Source organism: Notamacropus eugenii, chromosome 4, assembly GCF_028372415.1.
Source record: "Notamacropus eugenii isolate mMacEug1 chromosome 4, mMacEug1.pri_v2, whole genome shotgun sequence".
NCBI classification, from domain to species: domain Eukaryota; kingdom Metazoa; phylum Chordata; class Mammalia; order Diprotodontia; family Macropodidae; genus Notamacropus; species Notamacropus eugenii.
The window spans coordinates 467919399-467943107 of record NC_092875.1 but is presented as its reverse complement, the minus strand read 5'-3'; the positions used below and the strand labels follow the sequence as shown (position 1 = coordinate 467943107).

Sequence of the window (23709 nt, the reverse complement as noted above, 5' to 3'; positions counted from 1 at the left end):
GTATATCTATTCATCCCCGTAGAATACATGTGGTAGGACTTGTTCTTTATTTTACCTTTTTGTGTACTCGGTGCCTTGTGCCCAGTAGCCACTCATAGCATAGCGTAGTGGACAGTGGGATTCCACCTCTGAGAGTTATTAGTTGTGACAACTTTTATCTCTCTGAGCCTGTTTTCTTGTCTATCCATGGGGATCATAGTATCTGTAGTGCTTCAGGTTGCTTTGAGGACCAAACGAGATCATGTATTTTAAGGGCTTTGTAAATCTTAGCACACAATTGTATATATGTATAAATGTCAGTTATCCTGGTAGCTGGGTAGCACAATGCATAGAGTAGTAGCCTTGGAGATCACATCTGACCTCAGGTACTTACTAGCTGTGTGATCCTGGACAGATCCCTTAGCCTCTGTCTGCCTCAGTTTCCTCTTCTGTAAAATGGGGGTGTTGTGAGGATCAGATGAGATGATATTTGTAAAGTTCTTGGCACAGTGCCTGGTACATAGTAAGGACTGTATAAAGCTTATTCACTTCCTTTTCTCCCCCTCCCCTTACCCCCCCCCCTTTTTACTTTAAAAATGATTAGTCCTATGATGGTTAAAATCTCTATGACTTACAACAGAAAAGAAACCAGGTGGGAGGGGGGCTAGTTTTTTTTGTTTTGTTTTGTCATAGACTTGAGGTTTTTTTTGGTGCCACTGTAGCCTGTCCCCCAATATCTGGGGGTCCGCATATTTGATATTGGGGGCCATGGAGCAAGGGTATCTTATTACCCAACAGACTTCACCTTCACAGGGCTTCTCAGGAAGCTCAACAGCATTCATTGACTGATTCTTAAATGGCCAAGAATGACAGAAGTGCAGTCCTGTGTTTCAGTCCTAGGCACCATTTAAGGAAAGACAAGTTAGACTTTGTCCAAAAGATGGGAACTGGAATGGTGAAAGGGTTAGAGATTATTCTGTGATGACTGATCAAAAGAAAGAGAGTAGGGGGCTTGGGGAGGCCCCATGTGAGGGGTTCAGTCTGGAAAAAGGAATTGGTATACACAGAGAACACAGTTGTATTGTGAGGGGATGTCTAGTATCTTCTTGGGGCACCAGGACCCTCTGTTATCCAGCTACTTCTCCCCTAATACAGGAGTTTATTGAAGCCAGTTAGAACCTTGACAGCTGATTGTGAAATTTTCATTGTATTTACACCTCAAAAATCTGTCATTAGAAATTGGATCTCAGTTTATTGTTTTACTGATTTTCTAGGCCAGGGATGGGGAACCTGCAGCCTTGAAGGCCATATGTGGCCCTCTGGATCCTTAAGTGCAGTCCTTTGATTGAATTCAAACTTCACAGAAAAGGATTTGTTCTGTAAAATTTGGACTCAGTCAAACAGCAGGCACCCAAGGAACTAGAAGGACACATGGCCTGGAGGCCAGCAATTTCCCTATCCCTGGTCTAGACTTAAGAAACTGATGGAAAAAAATGTGAATGATTCAGTTTTTTTAAGGTGGGCCATAGGTACATGTTTTTTCTTCTGGAGAGCCAGTTGTTTAACATTTACTAGCATTCCTCTGCTTATGCCAGTGATTCCCATGGTTAAGTGAAATTTATTTGCAAAATGTCATTTGATACACATAATTTTTTTTTGCAAACTTTGATAGAATGTTATTTATATACATCAATGATTTGAGTACCCTTAAATGCTTATATTATGTGCCTTCCATTAAGTAAGACTTTACTGTCCTAATATGTAGGATTTTTAAAACTTGAACTGACCAAAGGCAACCTTATTACACAGTGTGGCTTAGTGGAACGAGCGCTAGACGTGGTGATAAGAAGATTCAGCCTTGAGGCCTGGCTCCTAGTCCTTTCAAGTTGCCCAGGTGACTTAACCTTAAATTTTGCTCATCTCTAGTTGTTCTGTCATATAGGTCTCTTGTAAGGCAAAGCTATATTGATTGCAAGTAGGTAGAGATTTTGGTATTCTTTGTTTTAGTGCATTTGTCACTTTGCATTCTCTTTTATAGAAGAACCTAAAGTGGGGAAGAGCCTCAGAAGTTGGTCATTCTAGTTCACCCTGCGCCAGAGTAAGATCTCCCTTTGTGACAGCCCCAACAAATGGTGTTTGTCTGCCTTGGTCTTCTGAAGACCTCCAGAGAAGGGGACCCCACTCTCCTCCTCCTCACTGACCTCAGGTAGCCCCCCCCCCCTTTTTTTTTAACACAAGAGAAAATAGTCTGCTTCATTCTGCAATCCAGTTCCATAGTTCTTTCTCTGGATGTGGAAGGTGATTTGCCTCAAGAGTCCACTGGGAGTTTTTTAGGTCCTTGCGTTGCTGTGAAGGACTAAGTCTTCCAGAAGAATTCCTCGCACACTGTGGTTGTTACTGTGCACAGTACAAAGTGCTCCTTTCGCTCAGCATCAGTTCATACAGGTCCTTCCAGGCCTCTCTGAAGTCCTCCTGTTCATCATTTCTTATGTTGCAATAGTATTCCATTACATTCATATACCACAGCTTGTTCAGCCATTCCTCAATGGATGGGCATCTCCTCAATTTCCAGTTCTTGGCCACCACAAAGAGAGCTGCTATAAATATTTTTGTACATGTGGGACCCTCTCCCATTTCTATGATCTCTTGGGGATACAGTCTTAGAAGCGATATCGCTGGGTCAAAGGGTATGCACATTTCTGTAGCCCTTTGGGCATTGCTCCAAATTGCTCTCCAGAATGGTTGGATCAGCTCACAGCTCCACCAACAATGAATTAGTATTCCAGCTCTCCCACATCTTCTCCAACACTTATCATCTTTTGTTTTGTCATATTAACCAATCTGATAGGTGTGATGTGGTACCTCAGAGTTGTTTTGATTTGCATCTCTCTAATCAATAGTGATTTGGAGCATTTTTTCATATGACTATAGATAGCTTTAATTTCTTCCTCTGAAAATTGCCTGTTCATATCCTCTGACCGTTTATCAGTTGGGGCATGACTTGTGTTCTTGTAAATTTGACTCAGTTCTCTGTGTATTTCAGAAATGAGGCCTTTATCACAGATACTCGTTGCTAAAATTCTTTCCCAGTTTTCTGCTTCCCTCCTAATCTTGGTTGCGTTGGGTAACCCTTCCATTTTTGAACAGTTTCTACTTGTGAATTTTTCCTTGCATCAAGCCTAAATCTGTGTCCCTGCACCACCCACCTCTCATTCTTAGTTCTGCCTGTAGACCAAGCAGAGCAAGTCTTAACTTTTTTTCTTAAATTTTATTTTAGACTCAAACGCCAGAACACAAATACAGAATAGAGAAAAGTAAAAACATATCATGAACTTAAATATTGGAATTTAAATACAAAATTAAAAAGAGAAAAGCATGTCATGTCCATAGCAGAACATAAGAGGATTCAAATTATGTAACGGTATATTTTCATTTCAAAAAAGCCTGTATGATAAATGATACTTGTGTTGAAAAATGTCCATCTCTTCTTTGCTTCCTTGTGAGTTCTTTTGCTCTGTGCTGTGCGCTTTTGACCTTGGTCTGTTCTCCTCTCTCCTCAGCTCCCCACAAGGCTGCAATGAAGTTTAGATGTGTTTCTCCATAGCTGTAGACACAGCCACACACATATACATATATACATACATATATAGACACACTTTCCCAAACCTGTTTTACACCTTCTCTGTGGTTTTTAGGTTTGTGCATATCTCCTTTCCTATCCCTCCTGCCTCCTTACTTTACTTGTACCCACTCTGGCCTTCCCTCTCCAAGGATCCCTCCCTTATCCTCCCATTCCCATAAACTAAACACCCTTTTATCTATTCCCTCACCCTCCTCTCTTAAGATCCCTCCCTTGTACTCTCCCCCCTCCCTATGCCCCTACCTTTTTATTTCCTCTGAATTTAGAAGGTTTTTATATTCTTCTAAATATATATGTATTGTTACCTCTCAAACCCATTCCTGATGAAAGTAGGTTACCAGAACCACCAGCCCTCCTCCCCCATCTAATTCCTCTGTATCAGTTCTTCCTTTTGCACCTCAGTTATAGAAAATACTCTTTTTAGCTATTTCTAAATGGTTTTACTTTTTAAATTAATATCGTAGTCAGATTTATCCCACTCTTTTTATGAGCTACACACTTATTAATAAGATTTCTTAGACATATATTTTACATGTAAAAGATAAACTGTCTTTAAGAATCCCATATAATCATCGATATTTCTCTTGGTTCTTGTATGTCAAATCTTCTATCAAGTTCAGTATTTTTTTTAACGAAGTCTTGAAAGCCTGAGAGTTTATTTTCATTACAAACAATACTTAACTTTGACGGAGCCCCAGTTCTTTTGCTCTTCTGTATATTGTGTTCTAAGACTTTCATTGTCTCTGCTGCTGGGTCTTGTGTGATTCTGATTGGGGCTCCATCATGTTTAAATTGTTTCAGTCTTGATGCTTTTAATATTTTATCCTTGAGTTGGGGTTTTGAAATTTGACTGTGATATTCCTATGAGTTTTCCTCAGGATCTCTTTTAAGTGGTGATTGAAGGATTCTTTCTATTTGTTCTGATGCTTAGAACAATTTTTAAAAATTATTTCTTGTATTATTGTATCAAGATTCTTATCATAACTTTCAGTTAGTCCAGTTTTTTTATATTTTCTTTTCTTGATCTGTGCTTCAAATCTGTTGTTTTTCTTATAGGATGTTTCACTTTCTCGTCTATTTTTTTCATTATTCACATTTTCTTTAATTATTTCTTTATCTCTTATAATTTCTCTGGCTTCTTTCCCCAGTTCTGATTTTCAAAGTGTCATTTTCTTCCTTAAGATTCTGGATCTCCTTTTCTAATTGGTTGACTTTCCTTTCATAACCTTTTTTCTTGGATTCTTCTTCTTGTTCTTCTTATTTTTTTTTTAGTTTTTCCTCCATCTCTGTCATTTGATTTTTAATCTCTTTTCCAAGAACTTCTATCAGTTCTCTTTGGGCAGGTGACCATTTAACTCTTTGGAGGGTTCTTTGCTTCAGAATCCTCCTCTGGAGATGAACCCTGATCACCTCTGCTCCCATTATAACTTTCTGTGGCTGGGTTCTTTCTCCTTTGCCTGGGCGGTTTTCTTTTTTGTGGTAATGGCTTGATTTTTGCAATCACTTCTAGCCCTAGGGTATGGAAAATGGTGCCTTCCACTCTTCAGTTCTCCCATCTAGCCTGGAACCACAGACAGATCTCCAATCTCCAGTAAATGCCTACAGCTAGAGGCATGCACCCCCTGTGCTGGTTCCTGCTGTGTTCCCCTCTGTTCCTCACAGCACAGCTGGGTCTGGTGCACTTTATCAGCAGAGGTTCCCTCCATCACCCCGGGCTCAAACGCCCCACTCCCCCCACTATCTGCTGGGCCCAGCACCCTCCCGAACCAGATAACCCCAGGACGTGCTGCTTGTTAAAACCTAGCCTGGAGATGTTTACTCTCCTGGATTTTTCTTTGCATCTTCTCCAGTTGTCCCAGGAGGGCCCCTGTTGTGCCAGTGTACACACTTTGTTCTCCCCAAGGTGCTATTTTACCTCTTTCGTGGAGAAGAATCTTGAGCTTGGAATTTTCTGACCTCCTCCTCCATCTTCCCAGAACCCTTCAAATCTTAGCCTTCTTGTTCCACGACTTTGGCTTCCCGAGAACATCCACTGCGCCCTCACTAAGATCTTCTCTTTCCCAACCCGAACATCCTCATTTCTTTCAGCCAGTTTTCCTTTGTGGCATGTTCTAGTCTCTTCACCGTTCTGGTTGTCTTTTTTGGATGTTGTACCTCATCTTTCCTAGAATGTGATTCTTAGAGCTAAAGGTCGTGCTCCAGAGGAGAACTGAACCAGGCAGGATATTGTGGAATTTCTGGTTGTGGTGCCTGTCCTAGGGCAGACCAGAATGAGCTTTTTGCCTGTCGAGTCACCCAAGCTCTTTGAATTTGCAATTTGCTGAAGCCCTGAGATCTTGTTCATGGGAATGTTCTTGTTCAGGTGTGTCTGACTTTTCATGATCCTGTGGACCATGGTACACCAATACTGTCCAGAGTTGTCTAGGCAAAGCTGTGGGAGAGGTTTGCCATTTTCTTTTCCAGTGAATTAAGGCATAGCGGAGTTAAATGCTTCACCTAACTGGTAAGTCGTGCTAAATGAGAGTTAAAGATCTTCCCCTCCCATGATTGGGTCTGCCCGTTAAGGGAAGCTTACCTTTTGTTCATTTCCAATGAGGTGCTGGTTCTCCAGGGTTGTGATGCCCTCTGGCTTTGAGAAGTGTATAAGTACTGAGTTTTACTTTGGGGCTTACGCATTGGAAGTGTTGGTTTGGCCAGATGAGACACTGGGCAGCTGCTGAGGAGCATAAAAACCCAGGTGTTGGTGCTTCTTCTGTCTTTGGTAACTGTGTGCTTGGTTGGACAGTTGGATCTGTGTGTTGATCTGTGGTGTATGTATTGCTTATGGTCAGACAGTTGGAAGCCTGTCTGTTGGTTTTTATTTCTTGATATTTTCTCTGAAGTTTAGGGTGCTGACTTTTCCCCCTGAACTAAGTGAATGATAGAAGTGCTTGATATTAAAGTGATTGCTGACGCCTCAAAAGTTGTTTTCCTTCTAGAAAAGCACATCTAAGAACCTGCGGTAGCAGGCCCTCCTACGTATGTTGGGGTCCTTGCTGTTACAGTGTCAGAGGTGAGATTTGAACTCAGGTCTTCCTGATTCTAGGTCTATTTTCCCACTCAATCATAGTATTTATTTTTTCCAATTACATGTAAAGATAGTTTTCAACATTCACTACCATATGATTTTGAGTTCCAATTTTTTTTCCTCCATTTGTCCCTCCTCTCCCCCATCCTTAACACAGCAAGCAATCCAACATAGGCTATACATGTACAATCATATTAAACGTTTTCACATCAGTCTTTTGTGAAAGAAAAATCTACCTCCATTTTCAAACATACAAAGATGAGGAAACTGAGGCAAGCAAGGTTCACATAGGTTAGTGAGTGTCTGAGGTCTTCCTGACTCCAGGCTGAGCAGTCTATCCGCTGAGCTTCCTAGCTGCCTTGGGAATTGTCTAGCTATATCTTTTTCAGTCTCTACTTTGAAGTATTTCAAGCATCGGATTTGGCCATTAAGAAATCATTGATAAATCTAAAGAAAATAGTTTCTGTTCAGTAATGAGATTAGAAGCAGGATTGGAAGAGCAAATTCAGCTCGGCACTGTAGTCCATTTGGTGGAAAAATAGACACCAAAGTCATGATGTTTTGATGTAGCACCATCCCCAAGCTCTTGTGACCCGATATTAAATAAAGTCCCTAATAACTTTGAAGGAGAAGTAACGCAGGGCAGACTGTGCAGGGACATGGTAAAACCATTGGTGCCATCCACCACTGTAACCACTATTTGTCGCTCTTGGGTAAGGTACACCTGACCTCTTGTCTAAATGGTTACCCTCACCCTGCACTTTTGTCTAAGTGGTTCTTTCATTATCATAAAAGTGTTTGGCCAACCTACCCTTGTCTTCTGCCCGTGAACAGGGAGTTTCTTCCCATTCTGTTAAATCTTAGCAGGTTCATGTCATACTCCCCTGGAAGCCCCGCTTTTTTCCCTTGCATGATTCCTCCTTTGTGCTCTCCATCCTAGGTTGCCGCAGAATACTTCTAACCGGCTGTGTACTCTAAGCATGTCTGAAAAATTAGAAAAACTACCTCTGTAGCCTGGGAAATCAGCCGTCTTCCTTAGCATTGTAATACATTGCTTTGCTTTCAGTTTAGTCTCCTAACTTGGACCGGCAGGCATCGGGCCTCTGCTGTAAGGTATTGCGTAGTTGGGGTTTTCTTGGCAAAGATCCTGGAGTGGTTTGCCATTTCCTTCTCCAGTTTATTTTACAGGTGAGGAAACTGAGGCAAACAAAGTGAAGCGACTTGCCCAGGGTCACACAGCTGGGAAGTCCCAAGAGGTCAGATTTGAACTTTGGAAGCCTCTTTCTGGAGCGCCTTCAGGGTTCTATGCACCATGGCGCCACCTAGCGCCTGTCTTTGACCCCCAATCACTGACCTGCTGACAGGTATGCCTCTCCCATCCTCATACCTGCTACAGAAATTTGAAAAGTGTTAAGAGGTGGGAAAAGATGGTTTTTGTTTTTAAGTATCATTTTCTAAATTAAGGAAAGAATGCATTTTCTTCTAGTTTGATATAACTATTAACTTCATCAGGAAAAATAGGGTTGGTTTTTTTAAAATAAATGATGAATATGCTGTATCCAAGACCAGATTTTTAGTAACACTAAGTTTTGTGACAGTTTTAGACTGTCTCATAATTATTGTTAAGCATCAGGCATCCAAACATTTCCCAGGTGACTATCGTAGTATTATGCAGGGAGTCCCAAAAGTCTTAATGCAGTTTTAAGCTTGTTAACTTTAAGACTTTGGGGATACCCTATATCTGACTTAACCAAATGCCATTTAATTAGACCTGTAGTAGCACTTTTCATAACAAATCTATTAGCTCTCTATCAGGTCATACATGGTGCTTTCTCTTCAGGCTGCCTTCAGTCTGTTTCTTTTGACTATGTAAATTTAATGATTAAGGAACGATTTTCGCTTTTAGGGCCTGTGAATTGAGAAATGAATTATGAAACAGTAGGTGTCTATACATTTTCAGATACTGCTTTTTTTTGGAGGCAGTTGAGGTTACACAGTTAGTAATTGTGTCAAGTGTCTGAACCTCAGGGCCTCCTGACTCCAGCGCTGGTGCTTTGTTCACTGCACCACCTAGGTGCCCCAATTTCCAGCTATTGCTAAAGGTATTTCAGAATGTGGGAAATTAAACCTTGCAGCTTTTAAAATCGCTCTGTGATTTGAACATTGCAAAGGACAGTCTCAGCAGAGGACCTTACTTTCATGCTAAAATAGAGGCCACTTGTCCAGGGGCAGCCAGGTGATGCGGTGGGTAGACTGCTAGGCTGCAGGAGTTCAGATACTTAGCTGAGTGATCCTGGGCACGTCTTTTTTGCCTCATTTCCTTCATTTGTAAAATGAACCGGAGAAGGAAATGGCAAACCAACTCCAGTATCTTTGTCAAGGAAATCCCAAATGGGGTCATGAAGGTTTGGACACAACAGAAATGACTGAGGACAGGTGCTTTGGGAGCATGCTTGACTACGAAATCACGAAATCACGTGGACCAGAGCTGTGGCCCTTGACACAGCCAGAGATGAAAGGCTGAGAGGAAAGAAAAGGATAATCTGTTAAAGAAAGCCCTGGAGGACTTCCCAAAAGCCCCTCCCCCAATTTGTAGCCTGGTAAATTCACATATACTTCCCTTCTCTATGGGTAGGGTGTCTACAATCCATTTTCCTTAGCTTCTCTCCTCTCTCCACCCTCATGAGGGTTAAAGGTAACGTTGTACTTACTGCCTTTTCAGGCTGTAGGACAAATATGACAAGCATTTGGGGGCTCGTTTTAAAGGACTCAGTTTTTGTGTTTTGTTTTAATTGAGAGGGTCCTGCCCTGGTAGCAACAGAAAGCCGCTCTCCAAAGCCTGGTTCCTGGCTGCAACTGAAGGGCTGGAGGGCTTCCCCAGGTGTTAGAACCCCCACTCATCAATGAGGTCAGTAGGGTGTCAGCCGGTGATTACAATATTAGGCACCTCTTGCCATACCAGGTTTCCTGATTTCAGGCCAAGTGTTATTTCTAAACCCTGCCACCTGTTTTTTGCATCTTAATTTCATAACTGACCACTAAATGTACAGTTCAGTAGGGAAACAGTACGAAAATAAATGAAACTTGGGACAGTTCTTAAAAATTGATATGTGAAACTGGTCTCCTTCCTAATGTGTGATCGACTTCTGGCAGTGAGTGACTCCTGCCATTGAATACAACAAATCTGAAAAATAAACACATTTTTTCTTTTCAAAAAATCTTTTCTATCTTCATCTTCAAATGTGTTCCCACTTGTCTCTTCCACCTGAGCCATTTCTTTTCAGCAAATAGCAAAGCGGGGGAAGCAGTTCTGCAAAACTAACTCATCAACACTTTTCTCCAGCTGTAGGAACCCCATCTCTCCAGTGAAGGGAGGGAGGTGTATTCTTTTATTTGACCACTTCCCAGCCATCTTGTTCATGTATTTTCAGTCATATCCAACTTCTTTGTGAACCCATTCGGGTTTTTTTTTTAGCAGAGAAACTGGAGTGGTTTGCCATTTCCTTCTCCAGCTTGTTTGGCAGATGAGGAAACTGAGCCAAGCAGACTTAATAAGTGACTTGTCCAGGGTCACACTGCTAGGAAGTGTCTGAGGCCAGATTTGAAGTCGGGTCTTCCTGACTCCAGGCCTGGTGCTTTAGCCACTGTGCCACCTCTTGCTCTCTTCTCTGTCTGCTCCTAGACTCTACTGTTGGGACACTGGACTTTGAAAGTGTATTTTTACCTTATTATGCGTGGAGCCAGATCTCCACACCACTTGTCAACCATCCTTGTACCGTGCCTTCTCCCCAGCTTCCTTTCTTAGCTGCTTGGTCTCCTTTGTCTTCTGTCTTCCACTATTACAGTGCAGTCTTCTTTTGGACAAGGAAAGGTTTTATTTATTGGTCTATCTGGCTAGGCTTATTATCACTTACATTCTTTCCCTTTTTTACTGGTTCTTTCCATTTATATTGTAGTCACTGCCTATATTACGTATTGTTTTCCTACATCAGCCGAATTCACTCTGCATTGGTTAATGTCTTTACAGGCTTCTCTGCATTTTCATTCATCGTTGTTTCTTCAGTCTCAGTTTGCATTGCTAAAAATATTTCGGTGCATCTGAAACCTTTCTGTGGCATCTCAGAGGGGTTTTCATTTCCACCTCCCTGTGTACCTTCTGTGGTACAAATACCCACGAACAGAATTACTTTTTTTCTTGCTGTGTTTTCAAGGGAAAATGGATGAAAGCAAAAGGCTGATTTGCGTGTGAAGTATATACTAAAGCTAGTGAGCATCTTAATGCTCTTATGTAAGAGGTCTTGCATTGAATTTTTACCAGATTCAGATTTGTTCTAATGAGTTTTCCACTTGTTTAAAAATTAATTCGGACATTCTTCCACACTTCACTGGCCATTCCACATAAATACTTTTGATGAGTTAGTTTGCCTAAGGCTACAGTGCGCTTTTGTCTTTCAGTATGAATTTAGTTGGTCCAGTTGGTTTATCTCCTGAACAGTCCAAACAACAATACATGACAAGCATTTGACCTGACAGATTTGCAGTCATGCAACAGAGAAGCTTGACTACATAAAAGAAAGCAGAATGAGCAGTGGGTTTGATTGTGGTAACGTATATTTGTGCTATAGATACCTGTCTTGTGCTCCTCCGGTTTTCCCCCATATGGAGGTAGGTGTTAGGCATCTGCTTGCTTCACCGTTATCTTTAACTGATACCTCATTTCCTTCTAACTCTTTGGATTGAGGCCATAGTAACAGTCTACCACCACCACCCCCCTTTCTGCCCAAACCAGGGACAGCAGTGGATTGGGTGGCTGCTTTCTTTTGTTAACATGGCAAGATGATTTTGATTCAGAATTGATCTGTGTTTTAAAAGGGGGTAACTATTTCACTGGTCCATACATCTTAGCCTAGACCGTAGACTCCTCCAAGGTATGACCTGAGCACAGGGTATAGAGCTTCAATAAGCTCTTAATATAATTGTAAAATAATAGAAATGCGCATGACTGTGATCAGGGGGAGTGTTTGGGATTTAAGGAAACTCAGACCTTTTATCATGTTCACACTCCTTGAGCTTTGTCCCTTCATCCCTTCACTTTAGGGGAAAGAGGAGCAGGAGGTACCAGGCCTTTTGGTCATAATAATGAACAAGTAGCACTTGCCACTCCAGCATGTTTGCCAAGAAAACCCTATGGACAAATCCATGGGATTCCTGAGAGTTAGACACAACTGAATGACTGGATATAAAAACCTGATAACCTCTACTCCTGGGCTGGGGAAGATGTGGCCCTCTAGGTCCTTAAGGTCAGCCCTTTGACTGAATCCAAGCTTCACAGAACAAATCCTCTTAATAACAAAATTTGTTCTGTGAAGTTTGTAGTCAAAAGACCGCACTTGAGGACCTCAAGACCACAGGTTCCCCGCCCCTGCTCTAGCCACACGGAATTTGCTGTTTATGGAAGGAATCAGCAGAAAATATTTACAAATGAAATACTGCTGATCCTTTAATAGTAACGATGGTAGCTAGCGCATTTGTGTATCACCATAAGGTTTGCAAAACACAAACATATTATCTTTACCACACTGGGAAGTAGTGCTAGCATCCTTGCCCCCATTTTACTCATTGGGGCTATTGAGGCTGACTTGCCCCCGGGGTTACACAGCCAGTAAGAGTCAGTAGTTGGTTTCAGCGCTTGCCACCTTGAAGGAAGCTAGGGATTTTGAAATGTAAAAGTAAGTAGAGAGTACATTCCTAAGGGGAGATGGCGTAGTCCGTGGTTCAGTTTGGATGGAATGTGGAATGTGGAATGCCTGCCTAAGGGAGAATATTGTGAAATCAATCTGGAAAAATTGCTTTGAGAAATGGTGAAGGATTTTAAATGCTAATAGAAGAATTGATAGTCTAGCCTAGAGGAAATTGGGAGTCACAGAAGTTCCTTCTTTTTTCTCCCTGGGGGCCAGATTTCTCCCCATCATCTTTAGAGCCCTTGAAACTGATGCTTTTTCTGAAGTACCAGCCCTGTCTTCTAAGGGAAGACCTTCACCTTTAATTACCTCGCTCCTGAGGTTCTTTGCTTCCGTCTGTCTTTCCGTCTCTGAGTCATCAGCTGCAGTAGAAGTAGATCTTAGCACTTAGGCTGGTACCTACTATGTTTATTGATTGATTAAGCTGCATGACTTATTTTAAAAGGGTCCTCTGACTCAGTAGCTCAAGTTTTCAGAATAGACTTTGATTTTATTTATTTTCAGAATTGGATTTTATTTATACTTTCTGTTTTTACATTATTTTTCTGCCTGAATAGATAGCTCTCTACTTTCCTAACCATTGAACGATCCCTTGCAACAAAGAAACTCCTCATTGATTTAAAAAAAAAAAGTTACAGCAGAAACATGCTACCCTTTTTCTTCCTGCTTTTAAAAGAAATCCATGTTTTATATTTGATCATTTGGTGATTTTACAAATTTTAATCCATGTTATTTTTCTTTTTAAGGGGATGGCATTTCCTGTGGACATGCTGAATAACTGTAGTCATGAAGAATTAGAAAGTTCTGCAGAAGATTACTTGTTAGATCTCAGGTGTGGGGACCCGGAGAACCCAGAACATTTTTCTTTTCTCAACAATATGGTAAGGTGTTCTCATTCTGGTTTTTATTTAATAATAGATGAATTTAGAAGTGAAACCATGTTTCTAAGGAGTGTCCCCCAGAAGGTGTTGGATTGTTTAATTTACAGTTTTCAAATGCTGATCGTAAATCTTTGATACTTTAACCAGAAGTTTTATTTAATGCTTTTTAGGTATTTGTGAGCCATAAGATTGATAGTTTTAAAAAGAAAACAAGCTCAAATTTTGAATTTTGAGTGTTTAAAAAATACATATTCATAATTTTTTTAAAAAAGAGCTTGCCTCATCAGAAAAATAAAGCAAAGTGGTAATTCATATGTGGCCATGTGTGATAAGGGCTTCAGTGGACAGGGTGCTGGGCCTGGAATTACCAAGACTCATCTTCCTGAGTTCATATCCAGCCTCAGACACTAACTGTGTGATCCAAGGCAAGTTACTTACCCCAGTTTGCCTCAGTTTTCTCATCCATAAAATGTTCTGGAGAAGGAAATGGCAAACCTCTCTAGTATCTTTGCCAGGAAAATGCCAAATGGGGTCATGGAGAGTTAGATGCAACTGAAAAAAAAAATGACTGAACTTAATGTACCAGGCATAACAATAATGTGTGCTGAAGTGGGGGAGAAAAAGAACCAGAAATTGGTAAGGTCTCTGATGCCAAATGGGGTCATGAAGAGTCAGACATGACTGAAAAAATGAAAGAACTGAATGTACCAGGCATAACAACAACATGTAATAAAGTGGGGAAAAAAAGCAAAAATTGGTAGACTGGTCTCTGATGCCATCTGTGTAAACATGGCAGATCCTTTAACCTCTCTAACCTGGGCTCCAGATGGGGTTATATCTAAAGTCCTTGCCAGCCAGGAGTGTATTGGAAAATAAAAGATGTACACATGACATACTTTTAAATTTAATATGCTTTATAAACATTTTCTCCCGTCACTTAATTTAGACAATCAACACAATAATAAATCAAGCGCTGGCTTAGAGTTTGCTGATTTCTGAAAATCTGTTGGCTCCTGGGAGTTAGCCAGTTAGAGGTGACTCCTAACACACACCTGCTTCTGTGAAAGTGAGATATGGGGACCGGGCGAGTAGAAGTGCTTCTGGAGGAAAGCAGCCTCTTTGTAAACCTTGAAGTTTGCATGGTAAACTAGACCCAACAAGGATAGATTGAAGACTGCGGTGGTCTGGGTGCCTTGGACGGCACTCTCAGCCCATCGTGGCAGTGTTCATTCTCTCATTCATTGTTAGCCAGTCGAGGTTGATTCTCACTCTGGGGAACACCTGCTATTCAAAGCACATGTATGAAGTATGAATTGTCTCTCCTCCCCCATGACTGTCTTTGGTCTAAGAGAGAAGGCCAAATGACCATCCTTATATTCGTAAATGTGCTAGCCTCATTCATAAAATGCGTAAGTTGCCCCCACACTGTCTCTCCAAACCCTTTTCGTCGCTGCATAGCAATGAAGCACCTTACATGCCTTAGCTCATTTTATCCTTATTAGGGTCCTTGAAAGTAGGCAGGAGTATTTTGAAACAATGTCAGTGAAGTTAGGTGACTTGGCCTAGGTCACACTGGTGGTGGCAAAGATGGGACTTGCTCAGGCCATCTAACCTCTAGGCTTGTGCTCCTCTCATAAACAAAGAGTCCACTCAGTGGGTATATCAATCAGATCGATCAAATTAAGCATCTACTGTATGTCAAGCTGGTTGCAGAGGGCTGGGGATACAATAAATAACAATCAAGTCTTGCTTTCGATGATCTTAAAATCTAAAAGAAGCTGAAAAGGATGGAAGGAAGAAGTGTGTGTGTGTTGTGCATGTGCATGTGTGTTGTGTGTTTGTGTGTGTCTGTGTTGGGGAGAGGGAGCGAAGTTGAGAAGTATTCCAGTGGGAAATGAATAGAAAAGCTTGTGTTGAGCCCTTGTTGTTCAATAGAGGACTTGGAGCCCAGGGATGTGTTCATCCTCTTGAGTACTTAAAGGACTGACTCATAGAGAAGCTTGGTTTGCTTGACTCTATAGAGCAAAAAGGGGTCTATGTTTTTGAAGAGCGATTTTGGTCAAGGGATGATATAGAATTGCCTGGTATGTAGGCCGCGTAGGAGATGGAGGCCCTTGTCATGGGAGGTCATGAACATCGTAGAGGGAGGGGGATCCTGGCTGCAGCTGGTGATGTGTTTGACCCCTCAGGCTGTGCTTCAGCGATTGAAATCCTCTGGTTATATTTTCTGCCTCTTGGGGAATTCCTCTTTGGATAACAGAAAGAGATGCCAAGCCAATAAGCAGTGCTCATTATACTGAAAAAAGACCACTCATTTATTCAACTGCATTAGTGATTTTAAAAAATCCTTCCTTTCTGTCCCTAACTTGTTTCTTTTTGGGGTGTGATTTGTGAAAAACTATGATTATTTTTAATAAACTTCTCCCTAATTTTGCACTTTGTCAAAGACCTTGTGTAATTGGAATGAATATGAGAAAAAATGGTTAATTTTATTAAAATTGAGTAGATAGCCTCTTTGTAATAATAACATTTTGTGTAGTTTTTAAAAAATTGACAAAGCACTTAACCAATGCTAAGTGATTTGATCCTACTTGTGAGGTAGGTGCTATTATAATCCCCATTTTGCAGATGAGGAAACTGAGGCAGATAGTGGTGAAGTGACTTGCCCATGGTTCTCCAGTTAGTGTCCAAGGCAGGATTTGAACTCGGGCCCCTTCCTTTTCCTTTCTCTCTCCGCTGTGCCACCTACCCACCTGATCACAAACAAATGTTCGCAGGGGTAGTAAATAAAAGCTTACCCTTTTGACTGGTTTTGTTGCGTTTTCCCCTTAGGTGCTCATAACAAACCCTTCTTCTTTCCTTCAGGTTCCAATCAGCCTGTCCACTGTTGGCTTCATCCCTCTTTATGGTGGTGATCAGACCCACAAAATTCTTGCCCTTTTTGCACCAGAGGACTCACTCACAGGTATATTTCTTGTTTGTTTTTTTATAAGCTAATAGATTTTCCTCCAAACTTTTACAAATATTTATAACAGTATATTTCTAACTATAATTTAGAGAAACCCTCACTTACCTCCTATTCCTTTTTTGGTACTTCCTTATCCCTTACCCCAGTGTATGAAATTAATTTCCTTAACTGAGGAAAGCTGGCCAAGATGGCTTTGTTTTGCTGAGTGTTTGAATAAGCCACCTTGGGGATATTGACTTAAATTCCCAAGAACATATTTACAGAAGTTGTAGTTAATGGTTTGATTTTGAGTTTCTTTAATGGTCTTACAGGTAAACATTTAAAAAACCCTACCATTAAATAGCAAAAGTAAGTGCAATAAATACCACTTTAGATTTAATCATTAATGAAGAGTATTGATTAATTATCAATAATAATAATTCCTTTTTGCTCTGTTTCCTCTGAAGCTGTGGCTCTGTACCTTGCTGAACAGTGGTGGGCTGTGGATGACATTGTGAAAACATCAATCCCTTCTAGAGAAGGACTTCAGCAGGTAACAAGACCCCCACATTTTCTACTTCCGTTCCTTTATTAAGACCTTTTCTACTAATACAGCGTTTTGATGTAGACTTATTATCGCCAGTGGCATTTGTCTTCTCTCCCCGGCTCAATTTGAATAGAATCTTTCCCTACAAAGAGTTGAAGAGGTGGTCCTCTTGGAAACTTAAACCCATTGTGCCTAATTTTGCCCTCTGGGCCCAGGAGGGCATGGCCACCCCTTCACGGGTCTGAAAATAATTGCCGTGTGTGTCATCCTGTCCTCACTTCTCTCTCCTCATCCTCTCCTCCTCACCAAGGGCATCATGATACTGGGGCCCTTCACTTTCTTGGTTCTCTCCTTCTGGTTGCTCTGTAGCTTATTAAACATCTATTCTGTGTGACATTTTATCTCCCGCCTTCTTTCCTTTATTTTTAAAAATTAAATTTATTTTCAGTTAACAGACATTTACTTTCCTCCCCGTACTCCCCATTATGAGTCAAAGGAAAAGGAAAATAAATCTCATTATAAATGTGCCCAGTCAAGCTAAGTAGATTCCAACTCTTTTGTTGCGTTAGGTGGTGCGGATAGAGTACTGGTCCTGGAGGTAGGAAGACTCATCTTCCTGATTCAAATCTGGCCTCAGACACTTACTAGCTCTGTGTCCCTGGGCAAGTCACTTAACCCTGTTGGCTTCAGTTTCCTCATCTGTGAAATGAACTGGAGAAGGAACTGGCAAAACACTCTAGTGTCTCTGCCAAGAAAACCCCAAATAGGGTCACAAAGAATCTGACACGACTGAAAAGGACTGAACGCTAAAAACTAATCAAAGCAGAGTCCAACCATAGCTATGTCCAAACATGTAGTTCTCATTCTTTTTTTTTTTTTTTTGAGGCATTTGAGGTTAAATGACTTGCCCAGGGTCACACAGCTAGTAAAATGTCCCAAGGCCACATTGGCACTGCCAGGCTGCTGCTCTCCCCATGGCATTACCTAGCTGCCCCAATGCACCTCTCGTTCTCCATCTTTAACATATCACCTCTCTGTCAGGAAGTGGTCAGCAGCTGTGTCTTCTGTCCTCTGAAATTGTGGTGGTATTACATCAGTCTTTCAGAGTCCTTTTTGAATGATGGATATTGTATAAAATGTTCTGCTTCTGCTCACTTCACTCTTGTGAGTCTCAGCTTTGCCTGCAACCACCTTTGTCATTGCTTATGATGGTACAGTAATGTTCCATGACGTTAACATCCCGCGAGGTGTTTGGCTGTTCCCCTGAACATGCCCTTATTCCCTCCACCCTCTTTCTTTTTGCCACTACAGAAAGACATTTTTGTGCATATGAATCTATTCTTCTTTGATCTCTTTGGAGTATAGATCTAATGGCTGTGTTACTGAGTCAAAGGATATGTACAGTTTAATGACTTTGGGGGCATGGTTTCAAGTTGCCTTCTAAAAGGGCTAAATCAATTCATAGCTCTAGCAACAGTGCATTAATGTTTCTGTTTTCCCTCAGAGCCTCCAATTATTTCTCATTTTCCTTTTTTGCTAATCTGATGGGTGTGAAGTTGAACCTCAGGGGTTATTGTAATTTGCATTTTTCTGATTATTAATATTTTGGTGCATTTTTCTTATGTTTTTGATAGTTTTGAATTTCTCTCTTAGAAAACTTCATACCTTTCCTATCATGCCTTAGTATAAGAGGTTCTCTTTTAGCCAGATCTGTCAAAGATATTATTTATTTATTTAGGGAAAAGGTCTGACTGGCAGGGTTCTTCTTAGTACATCAGAAGGACAAACATTCCTTTCCTCACCTCCACAAGGGAGTTCCTAGATCACATTTTGTAGCGGTTGAGAAACAGAAGATGAAGCTCCACTGAAATTGTAAAGCAAAAGCACACTTTTCTTTAGAGTTTCAGGAATGACTAACGAGATCAGGGTTGCTATCTGCACATCTCTTTGGAGAAGATGTCATGCCAAAACGGATTCATTTCATCCATGTACATGTTTATGTATGTATCCTTCCCCCCTGTACTGCCACCTCCAAATAAAATAAAAGCTTCTGGAGAGCCAGGACTGTTTTAGTTTTGTCTTTGTGTGCCCAGAACTTAGTAGCACAGTGGTGTGCTGCAGCATATCTGCTTAATAAACTGTGAATTAAATTTTACATTTTTGATAAGCATGCCATCTATGTTGTTGTTAATAAAAATGTTAACTAGCAAAGTAGGTGGCACAGTGGACAGGCCTGGAATCAAGAGCACCTTAGTTCAAATCCAGTTTCAGACATTTACTACCTATGTGACCCTGGGCAAGTCACTTAACTCCGTCTGCCTCAATTTCTTTGTTTGTAAAATGAGCTGGATAAGAAAATGGCAACCCAGTCTAGGATCTTTGCCAAGAAAACTGCAAATGAGGTCACAGAGTTGGACACAACTAATTGACTAAATAACAACAGGTACACTATGTAGAGAGCATTTTCCTGATTTGTCAGTGTAGTGTTCCCATTAGAAAACAAAAATGAGATGAAGTCCTGCTAGGTAGCTCTTTATTATCCCTCGCTCCCTTTACTAAATGTTCCTAAACCATCTCTAATGTGTTATAGAATATTGCCTGGAAGTGAAATGAAGTTCTCTGGTCTCTGGTTTGAACCCTTTACTCTTGGCGGTTTTTTGAAAAGGAGGACAGCATTTCCTCCTCCACACTTTTGTGGCATCCCCTCTCCCATTCTCCAAGATCTTTTAAAAGTCACAGACTAGATCTTTTAGTGCTCTGAAAGTGCCCCGGCCAGATAGTATGTTTGGGCCTGGTAATTAGATCTCAAGGGCAGCGAGATGGACTCTTACTGTATTCTTACTTATCCTGGCTTTCAAATCAAGCCTGACCTAGAGTTGAAACCTGGGTCCATTAGGCACCTTAGCCACTTCATAAGCATGGGACACTGTCAGGAGGAATATTCTCTAAATGAAAGAGGGATTCCCTTTAAATCGTAACATTCTACAGATACTCCTTTTTGTATATAATACTGTGTTGACTCCACTGCCACCCAAGAACATTAAAAGTCTGTCTTAGTGAGATCCATGATTACTCGAGAATAGCCTAACAGAGAGTGAAAATCAAAAAGATGGTTTTTTAAAAATTTTATTATTATTATTATTTTAATGTTTTACAATCAATCCCCCCCACACCTACCCCCCCACAACCCCCCTCCCTCCCCACGACCGCATACAATTCTGTATAGATTCTACATATACTTTCCTATTGAGTACGTTTTCACTATAGTCATGCTATGTAGTTGAACTAAAATAAATGAAAGAAATCGTATAACAATCAAAACATGATACACAAAAACACACACACAAACATGATGTGCTACAGTCTGCAAATGACTTCCATGTTGCTTTCTCTGAGTGTGGAAGGCATTTTGCCTTAGAAAACCACCATTGGGATTTTTTTTTTTTAATAAGTTCTTACGTTATTACGAAATTCCAAGTCTACCAGAAAAAACTCTCGCGCTGTGGTCGTTGCTGTGCACAAAGTTCTCCTGGTTCTGCTCCTTTCACTCAGCATCAGTTCCTATAAGTCTATCCAGGCTTCTCTGAAGTCTTCTTGTTCATCATTTCTTATGGCACAATAGTACTCCATTACATTCATATACCATAATTTATTCAGCCATTGCCCAGTTGATGAGCATCCCCTTGACTTCCAGTTCTTGGCCACCACAAAGAGTGCTGCTATAAATTTTTTTGTACATGTGGGACCCTTTCCTATTTTTATGATCTCTTGGGGATACAGTCCTAGTAGTGATATTGCTGGGTCAAAGGGTATGCACATTTTTGTAGCCCTTTGGGCATAGTTCCAAACAGCTCTCCAGAATGGTTGGATCAGCTCACAGCTCCACCAACAATGAATTAGTGTTCCAACTCTCCCACATTCTCTCCAGCATTTATCATTTTCCTGTTCTGTCATGTTTGCCAATTTTATAGGTGTGATGTGGTACCTCAGAGTTGTTCTGATTTGCATCTCTCTAATCAAAAGTGATTTAGAGCATTTTTTCATATGATTATAGATATCTTTAATTTCTTCTGAAAGTTGCCTGTTCATATCCTTTAACCATTTATCAATTGGGGAATGACTTGTATGGTTATACATTTGGGTCAGTTCTCTATATATTCTAGAAATGAGGCCTTTATCCCCAAGATTAGCTGTAAAAATTCTTTCCCAATTTACTACATCCCTCTGAATTTTGGTTGCATTGGGTTTGGTTGTGCAAAACCTTTTCAGTTTAATGTAATCAAAATTATCCATCTTGCACTTCATAATGCTTTCTGTCTCTTCTTTAGTCAAAAATTCTTCCCTTCTCCATAAGTCTGATAAATACACTATTCCTTGCTCCTCCAATTTGTCCATGGTATCAATCTTTATACCTAAATCATGTACCCATTTGGACTTTATTCTTGTGTATGGTGTCAGGCATGGGTCTATGCCTAGTTTCCATCACACTGTTATCCAGTTTTCCCAGCAATTTTTGTTGAACAGTGAGTTCTTATCCCAGAAGCTGGGGTCCTTGGGTTTATCAAAGAGGAGGTTCATTGCCTCCTGTGTCTTGGGTACCTAACCTATTCCACTGGTCTACCCTTCTGTTTCTTAGCCAGTACCAAGTGGCTTTGATAATTGCTGCTTTATAATACAATTTGAGATCTGGTAGCGCTAGGCCACCTTCTGTAGCATTTCTTTTCTTTAGTCCCTTTGATATTCTGGACCTTTTGTTCTTCCAGATGAATTTTGATACTATTTTATCCAACTCTAGAAAATAATTATCTGATAGTTTAATTGGTATGGCACTAAATAAGTAAATTAATTTAGGTAGAATTGTCATTTTTATTATATTAGCACGGCCTACCCATGAGCAACTGATGTTTTTCCACTTACTTAAATCTGACTTTATTTGTGTTAAAAGTGTCTTGTAATTGTGTTCATATAATCCCTGGATTTTTTTTGGCAGGTAAACTCCTAAGTATTTTATAGTGTCTACCCTAGCTTTAAATGGGATTTCTCTTTCTATCTCTTGTTGTTGGACTTTGTTGCTAATACATAGGAATGCAGAAGATTTGTGCAGGTTTATTTTGTAACCTGCAACTTTGCCAAAGTTGTTTATTATTTCAAGTAGCTTTTTACTTGAATCTCTGGGATTCTCTAAGTAAATCATCATATCATCTGCAAAGAGTGAGAACTTAGTTTCTTCTTTGGCTATTCTTATTCCTTCAATTTCTTTTTCTTCTCTTACTGCTAAAGCTAACATTTCTGGTACCATATTGAATAATAGTGGTGATAATGGACATCCTTGTTTCACCCCTGATCTTATTGGGAATGCATCTAGCTTATCCCCGTTGCATATAATGCTTGCTGAAGGTTTTAGATAGATACTGCTTATTATTTTATGGAAAGTTCCCTTTATTCCTATGTTCTCCAGTGTTTTTAATAGGAATGGGCATTGTATTCTTTCAAAAGCTTTTTCTGCATCTATTGAGATAATCATGTGGTTTTTGTTAGCTTTGTTGTGGATGTGATCAATAATGCTAATAGTTTTCCTAATGCTGAACCAGCCCTGCATTCCTAGTATGAATCCTACCTGATCATAATGTATTAATCCTGTGATAAGATGCTGTATTCATTTTGCTAAAATCTTATTTAAAATTTTTGCATCTATATTCATTAGGGAAATTGGTCTATAATTTTCTTTCTCTGTTTTGTCTCTTCCTGGTTTGGGTATCAAAACCATATTTGTATCATAGAAAGAATTTGGGAGGACTCCTTCTTCCCCAATTTTCAAAAATAGTCTATCTAGTATTGGAATTAACTGTTCTTTAAATGTTTGATAGAATTCACTTGTGAATCCATTTGACCTTGGAGATTTTTTCCTAGGGAGTTCATTGATGGCTTGTTCAATTTCTTTTTCTGAGATGGAGTTGTTTAAGTATTCAACTTCTTCTTCTGTTAATCTGGGCAATTTGTATTTTTTAAAATATTCATCCATCTCGTTTAGATTATCGAATTTGTGGGCATAAAGTTGGGCTAAGTAGTTTCTAATTATTGTTTTAATTTCCTCCTCATCGGGGGTGAGTTCACCCCTTTCATTTTTAATATTAGTAATTTGCTTTTCTTCTTTTTTAAAATCAAATTGACCAAAGGTTTATCAGTTTTAGCAGATTTTTTCATAAAACCAACTATTGGTTTTGTTTATTAATTCAAGTTTTCTTAATTTCAATTTTATTAATCTCTCCTTTGGTTTTCAGTATTTCTAATTTGGTATTTACTTGGGGATTTTAAATTTGTTCTTTTTCTAGCTTTTTCAGCTGCATGCCCAAGTCATTGATCTCCTCTTTCTCTATTTTATTTATGTAGGCATTCAAAGATATAAGACTTCCCCTAAGAACTGCTTTTGCAGTACCCCATAAGATTTGGTAGGTTGTCTCATTATTGTCATTCTCTTGAATGAAATTGTTGATTGTTTCTATGGTTTCTTCTTTAACCCATTCCTTCTTTAGGATTAGATTATTTAGTTTCCAATTGATTTTTGGTTTATCTTTCCATGGCCTTTTATTACATGTAATTTTTATTGCATTAAGATCTGAGAAGGATGCATTAATTATCTCTGCCTTTCTGCACTGGGTTGTGAGATTTTTATGTCCTAGTACATGGTCAATTTTTGTAAATGTGCCATGTACCGCTGAGAAAAAGGTATATTCCTTTCTATTCCCATTCAGTTTTCTCCAAAGATCTATCATATCTACCTTATCCAGAGTTTTATTTACCTCCTTAACCTCTTTCTTGTTTATTCTGAGGTTAGATTTATCGAGTTCAGAGAGGGGGAGGTTGAGGTCCCCCACTAGTATAGTTTTGCTGTCAATTTCTTCCTTCA

General features: G+C 40.1%; 1 protein-coding gene across 3 annotated transcripts in view; it reads left to right on the top strand.

Moving 5' to 3' along the window:
* Positions 1–23709, top strand: part of FAM169A (family with sequence similarity 169 member A) — a 73094-nt gene that overhangs the window by 23016 nt on the left and 26369 nt on the right. For all 3 annotated transcript variants that reach the window (XM_072606356.1, XM_072606355.1, XM_072606357.1), the window contains exons 2-4: positions 13174–13308; positions 16174–16273; positions 16723–16808. In XM_072606356.1, coding sequence (XP_072462457.1) covers positions 13177–13308; positions 16174–16273; positions 16723–16808 — 318 coding nt within the window. In that variant the 5' untranslated portion in view covers positions 13174–13176. The remainder of the gene's footprint in view (positions 1–13173; positions 13309–16173; positions 16274–16722; positions 16809–23709) is intronic.